Source organism: Oncorhynchus masou, chromosome 1 (genome assembly GCF_036934945.1).
Source record: "Oncorhynchus masou masou isolate Uvic2021 chromosome 1, UVic_Omas_1.1, whole genome shotgun sequence".
Classification (NCBI taxonomy): domain Eukaryota; kingdom Metazoa; phylum Chordata; class Actinopteri; order Salmoniformes; family Salmonidae; genus Oncorhynchus; species Oncorhynchus masou.
This window is the reverse complement of record NC_088212.1, coordinates 23087276-23100567: the sequence shown is the minus strand read 5'-3', so window position 1 is coordinate 23100567 and position 13292 is coordinate 23087276. Positions and strand designations below refer to the sequence as shown.

The following is a 13292-nucleotide window of genomic DNA, read 5'->3' as shown; positions in this document are numbered from 1 at the left end:
TGCAAGTTCAAATCCCCGAGCTGACAAGGTACAAAATCTGTCATTCTGCCCCTGAACAGGCAGTTAACCCACTGTTCCTAGGCCGTCATTGAAAATAAGAATTTGTTCTTAACTGACTTGTCTAGTAAAATAATAAGTTCACAGAGTGGGACTGCTGAAGCGCTTAAGAAAACGTCTGCCCTCTGTTGCTACACTCACTACCAAGTTCCAAACTGCCTCTGGAAGCAACGTCAGCACAAGAACTGTTCGTCGGGAGCTTCGTGAAATGGGTTTCCATGGCCGAGCAGACTCACACAAGCCTAAGATCACCATGCTCAATGCCAAGTGTTGGCTGGAGTGGTGTAAAGCTCGCTGCCATTGGACTCTGGAGCAGTGGAATTGTGTTCTCTGGAGTGATGAATCACTCTTTACGATCTTGCAGTCCTATGGAAAAATCTGGGTTTGGCCGGTGCAAGGAGAACGCTACCGGCACAAATACATAGTGCCAACTGTAAAGTTTGGTGGAGGAATAATGGTCTGGGGCCGGTTTGGGCTAGGCCCCTTAGTTCCAGTGTTGGGAAATCTTAACGCTACAGCATACAATGACATTCTAGACAATTCTGTGCTTCCAGCTTTGTGGTAACAGTTTGGGGAAGGCCTTTCCTGTTTCAGCATTTGTATTTATTATGGATCCCCCATAAGCTGGGGGATCCATAAAATTTTCCTGGGGTCTGGCAAAATGAAGGCAGTTATACAATTTTAAAAACATTACAATACTTTCATTACATAATTCACAACACACTGTGTGCCCTCAGGCCCATACTCCACTACCACATATATACAACACAAAATCCATGTGTACTTGTGTTTATAGTGCGTATGTTATCATGTGTTTGTATGCCTGTGTCTGTGCCTATGTTTGTGTTCCCTCAGTCACATTTCAGTCCCCAGCATGACAATCAGTGCCCGACCTCACTAATGCTCTTGTGACTGAATGGAAGCAAGTCCCTGCAGCAATGTTCCAACATCTAGTGGAAAGCCTTCCCAGAAGAGTGGAGGCTGTTATAGCAGCAAAGGGGGGAACAATTCCATATTAATGCCCGTTAATTTGGAATGAGTTGTTTGACAAGCAGGTGTCCATATACTTTTGACCTTATAGTGTCTCTTGAATTCCAAAAATAGTATTAAAAAAATGGAGGTTGTCAAGGGCAGCAATGACTCATACAGGGGTTAAAATATCAGACATACAGAATGTTGACCTTTTTTTATTTAATCTCAGACCTCACAATGTAGAGCAGCAGTGTAAAGTTAAAGTATTTTTACTTACACAACTTTTAAGTACTACTGAAGTATTTTTTTCTGTACTTTACTATTTATATTTTTGACAACTTTTACTTCACTACATTCCTAAAGAAAGTGATGTACATTTTACTCCATACATTTTCACTGACACCCAACAGTGCACGTTACATTTTGAGTGCTTAGCAGGACAGGAAAAGGGTCCAATTCACGCTCTTTATCAAGAGAACACCCCTGGTCATCTCTACTGTCTATGATCTGGCGGACTCACTAAACACACATGGTCAATTTATAAATTATGTCTGGAGTGAGCCCCTAGCTGTCTGTAAATGTCAAAAAAATGGTGCTGTCTGTATGGCTTAATATAAGGAATTTGAAATCATTTTTACTTTTGATACTTACGTATATTTAAAACCAATACTTTTAAACCTTTACTCAAGTAGTATTTCACTGGGTGAAATTCACTTTTGCTTAAGTCACTTTCGATTACGGTATCTTTACTTTTACTCAAGTATGATAATTGGGTACTTTTTCCACCTCTGATGTCAAGTGACCACAATAAAGAATATGGACTCGATTCTTGCTGAGTTTCAGGAAGAGGGTGGCTTTTGGAGGACGCTCTTTATCATCTGCTCATTTGAGTCTTTAAGTGTGAAGGTGACTTTAAGCTGGCCTGGATCCCACTTGTTAATGAAGAAAGGGTCTGCTGTGTCCTTCGAACTGTCCTCTTTACTTGTGTCCTCTATTTTCCTGCCACTCGCACACCCTGCGTCCTTATGGGAGTCATTTGACACCATACTCTTGAAGAAAGTCTCTTTTACTGGGTGACTTGTAGGTAGTGAGCTATACCTCTTACCCCCACCCAGCTGGCCCCACTCCCCCTGCAGACACAGGCCCTCTAGCTGAAGCTGCAGGGCGTCTGGGGAGCAGCTACGGCCCTCCAGGCAGTAATCTGATGTTGCAGTCTCTAGGTGTTCATCATCCATGTGACCTCCAAACGTTCCTGATGTGTGGGCAGATCTATAGGAGGGAAACAATGATATCATGCTTGAGGGAAAGTGAATATTACCAGTTAGCTAATCCTGTGAGCCAAACAAACTGTGACAGAGTTGTCAAGGAAATGTCAGTGCTTGCCTTTGCCTGTCTTGACGTCTTCTCTGTGGCTCCTCAAGCATCACCTCATAGAAGCGCCTGAACACAGGAGCCGTGTTGTCACCCTGGTGGTATTTCTCTTGCACATTCTTCATAGGGTCTTAGGAGGAAATGTGATTTATTATCACATAACAAAAGGTGAAACAGTCTTGAACAACTAAATGTTTTATCAATGGTTACAGTAGAAAGTCTGAAGAATGCTCAGTTTTAAATGAAAGAACGAACAATGTGATTTTACCTGAAGTTATGCCAGTACACTGGAATATACTTGGTCTCTGTGGGCCAACAGGTTTCAAAGGCTTCAAACCACCATTCCTCACATGGACTGATTTCCTGTACTGCTTAAGATCAATGCTCTTTAGGCTAGTATCAGCTCTGAGTTGACTACGGCTGTCCTGCAGTGTGTCGGTCTTAAAATCATGTAAGTGTTGGGTCCTAGCAGTGTTTATCCGTGAGACATTGACACTCTGAAGGAAGAGACACATCATTGATGTTATCTTTCCTCTTTCCCCTCAATACTCATGAAAGAGTTTGTGTTAGCAAGTCAACTCACCTGTGATACTGCGCTTGGTATTCTAAAGGGCTTGGACATTCGGGAATTCCTGATCCTCAGTGGGGGCTTTGGGTCGTGACAAGACAGTGCTGAAGTGCCGTCAAAAATAGGCCTAGCACCCCCAAGAAAGAAATTAATCATGTTTTAATTTCAATATATATATAATGAGTCTAAATTTTTCTGTCTCTCAAAATCCTGTTCTCACAAACGAGCTCTGACTGCTCAGGGTCCAGCCTACATAAAACCGTGCCTCCTCATTGGCTCTGACAGAATGTCTTGAATTTGAGTGGTTGAAAAATCCATCTGACTGATATGTCTTTGAACTATGTAAAATTTGCCTGTAGCTATCTCCTGATCCAGAGTCAGATCTTTTAAATCGCTAGCTAAATTAGTTTAAATCAGGATGTGTGTGTATCTGACCATTGATCTGTTTTACGACCCGATTCCTATTGTTGGACTTGACTTTTTGCAAAGTTGTAAATATTAGCTAGTAGCTAAATATTTGCAGATAGCTGTGTTGATTCCTATAGCTATAACAGTAGGCTACTAGCTGTAAAATATTGAGCCCAAGCTAATTGGCATTGGAGTAATGGAGGGCTGTTGTTTGGGAGTTAACCGTTGATTTTCAATGACATGTTGAGTGCATATGTATATTCAAAGATATTTGGTGATCGAGGTCGACATCGTTCTCCCTCACCTCACGGACGTGATCGCGTGTGTGCATGTAATCCACCCCTATGCAGTGAACAAGCTACCCCATAGCTACCCCAGTGAAAATATCCTGCCGCCACCACTGCTGATCCTGTTGATGTCCCATTCAGACAGCTCTCTTTGACTCCACTTGTCCACATTGACTGTCCCCGACCTGTTACAATGGGATACTAAGAACTCATCATAAAGAACCCTGAACTCATCGGAAAGAACCGACATCACACATCTCCACGTAACTGTGTTACAACTGGAAAGGTGATAGTATCAGTTCCAGTTACAATCTCACACTATGCCATGTGTCTGGCCAGACTTGCATAGGCCTTCTCAAATGTACATCTCTAGCATTATTATCTTTTCATCTGGTGTGATTAATGTTAGTCTCTAATAGAATGTACAGTTTTGCTAGCCTACCGTGGATCAATGGAAAGCATTGATGTGTTCTCATGCTTTGAGGATGACTTGAAGCATGCTGACCTGCTTCTGATAGTATGTCTTATCTGCATAACAAAATAATATCAGAGGAAGAGACATGGCTATAGTTTTGAAACAGTTAAATGTCAGATGATTTGCAAATTAGTGCCTCTGGCATCATGATTCCCCTACCTGTTTTCTTCTCACTTGATTTGGAGTCTGCCTTGCTGTGTTGTGTCTGGCTACTGACCTGGGCTGTAGCAGTGCTTTACCAATGCATTGCACAAAATCCAGGGGCGTTCCAGAGCTTTTTTCTGGTGCCAGTGGACTGGTTTGTTTGAGTTTCCACAAACTGGACATTTTTATCTGTCAAAACATTGAATGTGAGAAAAATGACAAATGTGTCTTTATAGCAGGTAGGCTACATGATTATACAGAATGAACAAACTTAGTCTTTTTTTATTGTCTCAAATCTTAATAATATGATCATTATTGTGAATTCTTTGTCTAATTACCATAGCGACACCTATTCATTTAAAGTTCCTTGGTATTGCTATGGTAACTGGACAAAGTAAAGAATTTGGAATTCACAATGTAGAAATACTGATTCTATTCTTAGCATTTCAAGACATTAGACTCAAAATAGAATACAACAAATCTAAATGATTGGACTTATAGGAAAGACAAAGTTAGAATAATTGTTAAACATTTATTTAATAAAAAAATGTTAACTGTTTGTTTATTTAAATCCATTACTCAAGAACTGTTCCAAGTTATACACAATGACAACTGCCAACTGGGGTGGTCTTGAAAATGAATGTTTGTATGTCCTTGTTTGAAAATGCTACAGTAAGATTTCAAGCATGTACTGTAAGCAGTCGGTGAAGTGGTTTCACATCCTGGCTATAATAAAGTTGGGGGTTTTGACTCTTATAACCACACAGGAAGAATAATTTGATCTTGCCCATATTTGTGCTTCAACACGTGGTTATGAGAAAGACCAATTCTGCTTCTGCCTGTATATATTACATATCATGGTTGTGTGCGACTACAGCAGACCAAATCCTCATATAGAAGTCAGGGGAAGTTCTAACTAGTTTGTCATTCGGGTCTTGTCCCACTGATGGACTGCAAGCGCAAGCTTAAGTAAGTAGCCTACTCAAAAGTAGATGTTACAACCTTTCATCAGGATCACAAGCTTCTCCATAATGCAGTATTTTCCTTTAAATGTGTCATTGTGTGTAGATATTTTAAAATGCAAATAATTGGATTCTGATAAACTTTTCACAATTGTGTTCAGTTACACTTCCCTCTTGTTTTTTTGGACAGTGAGGCTAAAATGTGGAATCCAAAATGCTGGAGTATAGAGCCAAATGTAAACACTTAAAAAAAAATGTATATGGAGGGGAGTGTATGTAAGCTTGAAGTTGCTTTAAATCATATATTGTGCATATATTGATTGAATGTTCATTTTAAAATATGGTTATACTTTAAATCAGAGTTCTATTTGTTTTGTTAGAATTAAAAGCTCTTTTGTGACAGATGTGATGTCCTTGCGATAGTTGACTTGGGGTGAGATCTGTTCTCACTTCAAGTTTTACATCCTGTTTAATGTGTTTTCAGTTCTACTGTCTGACTACACTGAACACCACCTTATAAGAATTAACAAGGATGCAACACACAATGTCTGCATCATTTATTTTACAAAATATGTAACATTTCACAGTTTCTTTGTGGTCTGACTAGTAATCCATTCCAATTTGCTCTATTTTTTCTTAAGGTGAATGTTAATAGCTGGCATACCACATACATCCCATCCTAAAATGAACAGCACAGTGTCTCCATCCTTGTTGCCTCTGGACAACAGAAGTCTCTCTGAGTCCTGTACAGTGGAACCCCAACACGTGTCCATCACTGTTTTCCTCCTCCTGGTTGTCCTGGTTGGTTTCTTTCTCAACAGTTTCAGTCTGTGGGTCTTCTGCTGCCGTATACCACAGTGGAGCTCTGGTACTGTCCTGCAGTTTCATTTGGCTGTCAGTGACACTGTTATCACACCAGTTGGACCATTAATGGCAACATACTTTGTTATGGGTAGCCACTGGCCCTTTGGAGCTTTTCTGTGCAAGCTGAAGATTGCCTTGCTGAGCATTCACTTCTATGGCAGTATCCTGTTCCTCACACTCATCAGCATTCATCGATACGTGGTAGTTGTCCAGTTTAAAAGGGGCTCCTGTATGAAACGAAAGGCATTTGTTCAGAATCTGTGTGCTGGAGTCTGGCTGGTTTTGCTGGCTAAGGGAATTGCCTGTTTCTTCTTATTAAACACAAGCCCAATGGGAAACCACACACAATGTCTCAGCATTCATCAGGAAAAATACATTGACGTCTACTTCGCCATCAACTTCGTTATGCTCATCCCTGGCTTCCTGCTGCCTCTCTCAGTGGCAGTGACCTGCTATGTTCAGCTAGCAAGATCAATGTCTCGTATCAATATCAACATGTCCAAGGGCCGTGATATAAAGGCCAAGTCACGTAAAATGGTGGCCATGTGTCTGGTGATATTTGCACTGTGCTTCACTCCTCTGAACGTGATACGAACTGTGGCTGTCATATTAAAGAAGTACTTTCCAGAACAATGCAGTCTTCTCCTGCAGGTGGAGACTGCATACTATATCTCCTGGATTTTGGCTGGAGCAAACTGCTGCCTGGACCCATTGCTTTATTGTTTTGGATCACAAAACTTTGTCAAGGCTATTCATAGGTCTCTCAGAAAATTTGATGTCAAGTTTAAAGAAGACCCGGCCACAAATGACCAGATCATCTATGATACTGCTATTGATTCTCCGTCCATTGACTTAGAAGACATCCACACCCAGCATTCGAACACGTCTTGAATAAGGAACCTCATAGTAGTATAATCACATTGGCTTATTGTTTATTGTGTTTGCTCAGTGTCTTTTTATTTTTTACATAAATAGTATCTAACATTGACATGGGACCTGTGAAGGAAGAATGTACAGGTAAGTGCCAAAAGAAAGGAAACACTTGAGTAAACGAGGGATACAAAGTATATTGAAAGCAGATGCTTCCACACAGATGTGGTTGTTGAGTTAATTAGGTAATTAACATCTCATCATGCTTAGCGTCATGTATAGAAATGCCCAGTTGCCTATGATTTTGGCTACAATGGCCAGTCAGTCAGTCACCCACCAGATCTCAACCCAATTGAACACTTATGGGAGATTCTGGAGCAGAGCCTGAGACAGATTTTTCCACCACCATCAAACAAACACCAAATTATGGAATTTCTCATTGAAGAATAGTGTCGCATTCTTTCAATAGAGTTCCAGACACTTGTAGAATATATGACAAGGCACATTGAAGCTATTCTCTCGGCCCGTGGTGGCCCAACGCCCTATTAAGACACTTTATGTTCGTGTTTCCTTTATTTTGAATGTTACCTGAGGGTGATCATAAATGTATTATTTTATTGATGTGTTATAATATAATTAGATACTGTCATATGGCATACTGTAATTGCAAAGCAAAACATGCTCTGTTTTAAACAAATTCAATTGTATATTGTATGCATTTTAAAAGGAAGATCTTTTCCACAGTCTTCACTCGTAATAAGTCCATTTTAGTCAGTTATACTGTATGGTTTTGTTTAAAGTCACTTTTTTTGTGGTTTGATGATTGCATTGCTGATGCCGAAAAAATATTGTCATTACTTTCCCCGCATCATGCAGGAAGTCACTAGAGGTGTTGTGAGAAGAGGTGCTCACACTGTCCCATTCTGAGAGCAGCAAGTGTGACTGGTGTAATGCTTTACACGGCTTGGTAAGGTATCTCTTATGGGTTTATAATATCAGGTTGTCTCTGACAAAGGCAGATGGTAGAGAGATGCACATATTTGCTTACTGTTAACAATATACAGTTATAAATTGAGAATTGCAGTCTTGATCTTAATATCATGGTTCATAAATATTTAGTTTTAGGCTACCTTTACTCACATTTCAGATGTTTTTGTTTAAATCCAGATCTGTTCCTGGGTTTGTGAACTGGATATTCTTAGACAATCTTACCATTGTGAGATATATTTGTTGTGAGGTAGTGCAAGAAAATGTGGCAACGCCCTATTAAGTGGCCCAACGCCCTATTAAGACACTTTATGTTCGTGTTTCCTTTATTTTGAATGTTACCTGAGGGTGGTCATAAATGTATTATTTTATTGATGTGTTATAATATAATTAGATACTGTCATATGGCATACTGTAATTGCAAAGCAAAACATGCTCTGTTTTAAACAAATTCAATTGTATATTGTATGCATTTTAAAAGGAAGATCTTTTCCACAGTCTTCACTCGTAATAAGTCCATTTTAGTCAGTTATACTGTATGGTTTTGTTTAAAGTCACTTTTTTTGTGGTTTGATGATTGCATTGCTGATGCCGAAAAATATTGTCATTACTTTCCCCGCATCATGCAGGAAGTCACTAGAGGTGTTGTGAGAAGAGGTGCTCACACTGTCCCATTCTGAGAGCAGCAAGTGTGACTGGTGTAATGCTTTACACGGCTTGGTAAGGTATCTCTTATGGGTTTATAATATCAGGTTGTCTCTGACAAAGGCAGATGGTAGAGAGATGCACATATTTGCTTACTGTTAACAATATACAGTTATAAATTGAGAATTGCAGTCTTGATCTTAATATCATGGTTCATAAATATTTAGTTTTAGGCTACCTTTACTCACATTTCAGATGTTTTTGTTTAAATCCAGATCTGTTCCTGGGTTTGTGAACTGGATATTCTTAGACAATCTTACCATTGTGAGATATATTTGTTGAGAGGCAGTGCAAGAAAATGTGGCAACGCAGGAAAAGTTCAATGCAATAGCATCCTTTGACATCAGTCTATGAAGTGTTGCAAGATACAATAAAATTATTTAAATGCATGAAAATGAGAAACAACATTTTGATATATTTTGGGGGGTAATCATTTTCCCATCCTAAATATTACTCTTCATAAATGTTTCCTTCAAAGGTGTTTTAAGAATATCTACTTCCACTCTACATCGATTTCTTCTCAAGATGACCAGCACAGAGTCACCCTCCATGTCCCTCCAGTCCCTGACCACTATCCCAGCAAACATAAATGCCGACATAACCACCATCCCATCCAACAGCAGTAACACGGAGCTCTGTACAGTGGAATCCCAACATGGTTCCATCCCTGTGATCCTAATCCTGGTCTTTGTGGTTGGCTTCCTCCTCAACAGCTTCAGTCTGTGGGTCTTCTGCCTCCGTATACCACATTGGAGCTCTAGTACCTCCCTGCAGTTCAACTTGGCCCTGAGTGATGCCCTTGGCACCCCTGCAACTCCCCTGATGGCTGTATACTTAACCAACGGCAGCAACTGGACATTTGGACCATTACTGTGTGTATTCAAGATTGTCCTTCTAAGTGCCCACTTCTTCGGCAGCATCCTGTTCCTCATGCTCATCAGCATTCATCGTTATGTGGTGGTTGTCAAATTCAACAAAAGCTCCCGTATGAAACAAAATGGGTTTGTAAGGAAGTTATGGGGTGGAGTTTGGTTGCTGCTTCTAGTAGAAGCTCTTGTCCTAACTTTCTTTCTTTCACCCAGTAAGGAGGGAGATAAAACCCAATGTCTGACCATCCATCAGCATGATCTGACAGATGTGTACTTTGTCATTAACTTCTTCTTATTCATCTTAGGATTCCTTCTGCCTTTTCTCAGTGGCTGCAGAAAGCTATCGTCGCCTGGCAAACTCAGTGTCTCAACTCAATATCAACTCAGCAAGGGGCCTTGCCGTTAAGATCAAATCACAGAGGATGATAGGTATCTGCTTAGTGATATTTTGGCTCTGCTTTCTACCACTCAATTTAGTGCGGACAATAGGGATAGTGGTAAACCAATACAGTGAAGCTTGTACGATGCTTCGACATTTGGATACGGCATATTATGTATCATTCATCCTGGCAGGTGTCAATAGTTGCCTGGATCCTCTGCTGTATTGTTTTGGGTCCCAGACGTTTAGAAAGGCATTTCAGGGTGGATCCTTCAGTGTGGGTCAGATGAACACTCAAAGAAGTACAACAGAGCTTTGAGTGAGTCGGAGACAGAGAGGTTATCAATTACACTGCAATATTATTGAATATATCACGTTCTATGTACAGTATGCTGCTTTCTCTGTTTCATATTCATGTCTCATTGATAATTATCTGGATTGGGGTCATATTGGGTCAACTTTTTAACTGTTAAACTAAATTGTTTTTAATTTTCCTTGTGTATGAATTGTTATCATATTTTGTAATGTAATTATTGTTTCTTTGACCTTTTGCTTTTATTTGAGGAAATAATAATGGTCAATACCTGTTCAAAATCCGGATTAAAAGAAAATGTACCTCTATTTGTCTATAGTTCTCATTTCACAAACTCACTAAGGTGGGAGTGTTGACTATCCATACAGTAGGCATATCAGACACCCTAATTTGTCTCAGTCCTGTAACCAAAAGCAATGTTTTACTTAGCCAATTTCAATTTGATGAATGAAAATGACATGGAATTCAAATGGATTTACCCCAATCACTTTCTGACAGCACCCCTTTTGATTTGAATTAAACCATCCATGAAAACCATGAAAAACAGCCCAGACCATTATTCCTCCTCCACCTAACTTTACAGTTGGCACTATGCATTGGGGCAGGTAGCGTTCTGCTGACATCTGCCAAACCCAGATTCATATGTTGGACTGCCAGATGGAGAAGTGATTCATCACTCCAGAGAACGCATTTCCACTGCTCCATGCTTGGCATTGTGCATGGTGATCTTAGGCTTGTGTGTGGCTGCTTGGCCATGGAAACCCATTTCATGAAGCTCCTGACAAACAGTTATTGTGCTGAGATTGCTTCCAGAGGCAGTTTGGAACTTGGTAGTGAGTGTTACAAACTAGGACAGAAGTTTTATATACCCTACACATTTCAGCGGTCCTGTTCTGTGAGCTTCTGTGGCCTACCACTTCGCGGCTGAGCCGTTGTTGCTCCTAGACGTTTCCACTTTACAATAACAGCATTTACAGATGACTAAGGCAGCTCGAGCAAGGCAGACGTTTGACAAACAAACTTGTTGGAAAGATGGCTTGTTGGCATCTTTTAATGTTCCACTTTGAAAGTCACTGAGCTCTTCAGAAAGGCCATTCTACTGCCAATGTTTGTCTATGGAGATTGCATGGCTGTGTGCTCGATTTTATACACTTGTCAGCAACAGGTGTGGCTGAAATGGCCGAATCCACTCATTTGAAGTGGTGTCCTCATACTTTTGTATATGTAGTGTATTTGACCGTTGTAGAAGTGCTCAGAAAGTAACTTTTTGGACTTGAATGCCAAAACATTCAAGAGCTAAAAGTGCTCAAAGTTGACCCTTTTTGCAAACTCCACAGTGCCTTGAGACATCAATATCTTCATCACTGGAAAAGATAAACCGTTGAGATTGATATAATTTAAAAGCTTACAAACACGGTTGTCAAACTATCTTATAATTTCTTTCTTCTTAAATGTTTAATAAAATGTTTCATTTTCACAAGGGGTACGTGCAATGCTGTCGGGTGTACCCCAAATAAAATGTGATTCACATTGTTTTAATTTAAAAAATGCATTATTCACATTTTCAAAAAGTCCATTTATATTTTCCAATGGGGCCATATATTTAGGTGAGGTTTTTCTCTCGCCTGAGTAGCCTCGTTTCCCTGCCAAAAATCAAATTCAACCATCTAGTGTTCAGCGAAATAACAACATAATGTCAAATACAGGTAGCCTAATCAAATAATTCACATCCAATCACATTAACCGTTACTCTCTTGCAGGAATTCCACTAACGGTCTGTACGTAGCCAAACGTAGCTGCTGCTCATGTTGGTATCTGTACTGATGGCGCAAAAGCCATGACAGGGAGACATAGTGGAGTGGTAACACGTGTGCAAGCAGTTTCTCCCGATGCCACTTGGGTACACTGCAGCATCCACCGAAAGCCTCTTGCTGCCAAGGGAATGTCTGACAGCTTGAAAGACATTTTGGACATTACAGTGAAAATGGTTAACTCTGTTAAAGCAAGGCCCCTGAACTCTTGTGTATCTTCTGCATTATGCAATGATATGGGCAGTGAATATGTAACACGTTTACAACATACAGAAGTGCACTGGTTATCAAGGGGCAAAGTATTGACACATTTTTTTGAATTGAGAGACAACCTTAAAGTTTTCTTTACTGATCATCATTTTCACTTGTCTGACCGCTTGCATAATGATGAGTTTCTCACACGACTGGCCTATCTGGGTGATGTTTTTTCTCACCTGAATGATCTGAATCTAGGATTACAGGGACTTTTCGCAACTATATTCAATGAGCTGAACAAAATTGAGGCTATGATTACGAAGTTGTAGCTCTTCTCTGTCTGCATTAACAAGGGCAACACACAGGTATTTCCATCATGGAAGCTTATGGACAATGTCAAATGTTATATAGCGAAACACCTGAGGGAGTTGGGTGCGCAATTATGCAGGTACTTTCCCGAAACGGATGACACAACAACTGGATTCAATATCCCTTTCATGCCTGGCCTCCAGTCCACTTACCGATATCAAATCAAATCAAATTTTATTTGTCACATACACATGGTTAGCAGATGTTAATGCGAGTGTAGCGAAATGCTTGTGCTTCCAGTTCCGACAATGCAGTAATAACCAACAAGTAATCTAACTAACAATTCCAAAACTAATATCTTATACACAGTGTAAGGGGTTAAAGAATATGTACATAAAGATATGAATGAGTGATGGTGCAGAGCAGCATAGGCAAGATACAGTAGATGGTATCGAGTACAGTATATACATATGAGATGAGTATGTAAACAAAGTGGCATAGTTAAAGTGGCTAGTGATACATGTATTACATAAGGATGCAGTAGATGATAGAGTACAGTATATACGTATACATATGAGATGAATAATGTAGGGTATGTAAACATTATATTAGGTAGCATTGTTTAAAGTGGCTAGTGATATATTTTACATCCTTTCCCATCAATTCCCATTATTGAAGTGGCTAGAGTTGAGTCAGTGTGTTGGCAGCAGCCACTCAATGTTAGTGGTTGCTGTTTAACAGTCTGA

General features: G+C 40.0%; 1 protein-coding gene and 1 pseudogene across 1 annotated transcript; both read left to right on the top strand.

Annotated features, from left to right (window-relative positions):
• The first annotated feature begins 5170 nt into the window (after positions 1 to 5170).
• On the top strand, positions 5171 to 7004 carry LOC135539490 (P2Y purinoceptor 2). The gene is made up of 2 exons (XM_064965408.1): positions 5171 to 5251; positions 5886 to 7004. The coding sequence occupies exon 2, from the start codon at positions 5890 to 5892 to the stop codon at positions 6997 to 6999; it is 1110 nt and encodes a 369-aa protein (XP_064821480.1). The 5' UTR covers positions 5171 to 5251; positions 5886 to 5889; the 3' UTR covers positions 7000 to 7004.
• A 1598-nt stretch (positions 7005 to 8602) lies between these two features.
• Positions 8603 to 10308, top strand: LOC135539501 (P2Y purinoceptor 2-like; annotated as a pseudogene).
• The last annotated feature ends 2984 nt before the right edge of the window (positions 10309 to 13292 follow it).

Excerpts from the sequence above, each read along its gene's own strand:
- LOC135539490 (XM_064965408.1), top strand. The coding sequence starts at position 5,890 with ATGTTAATAGCTGGCATACCACATACATCCCATCCTAAAATGAACAGC.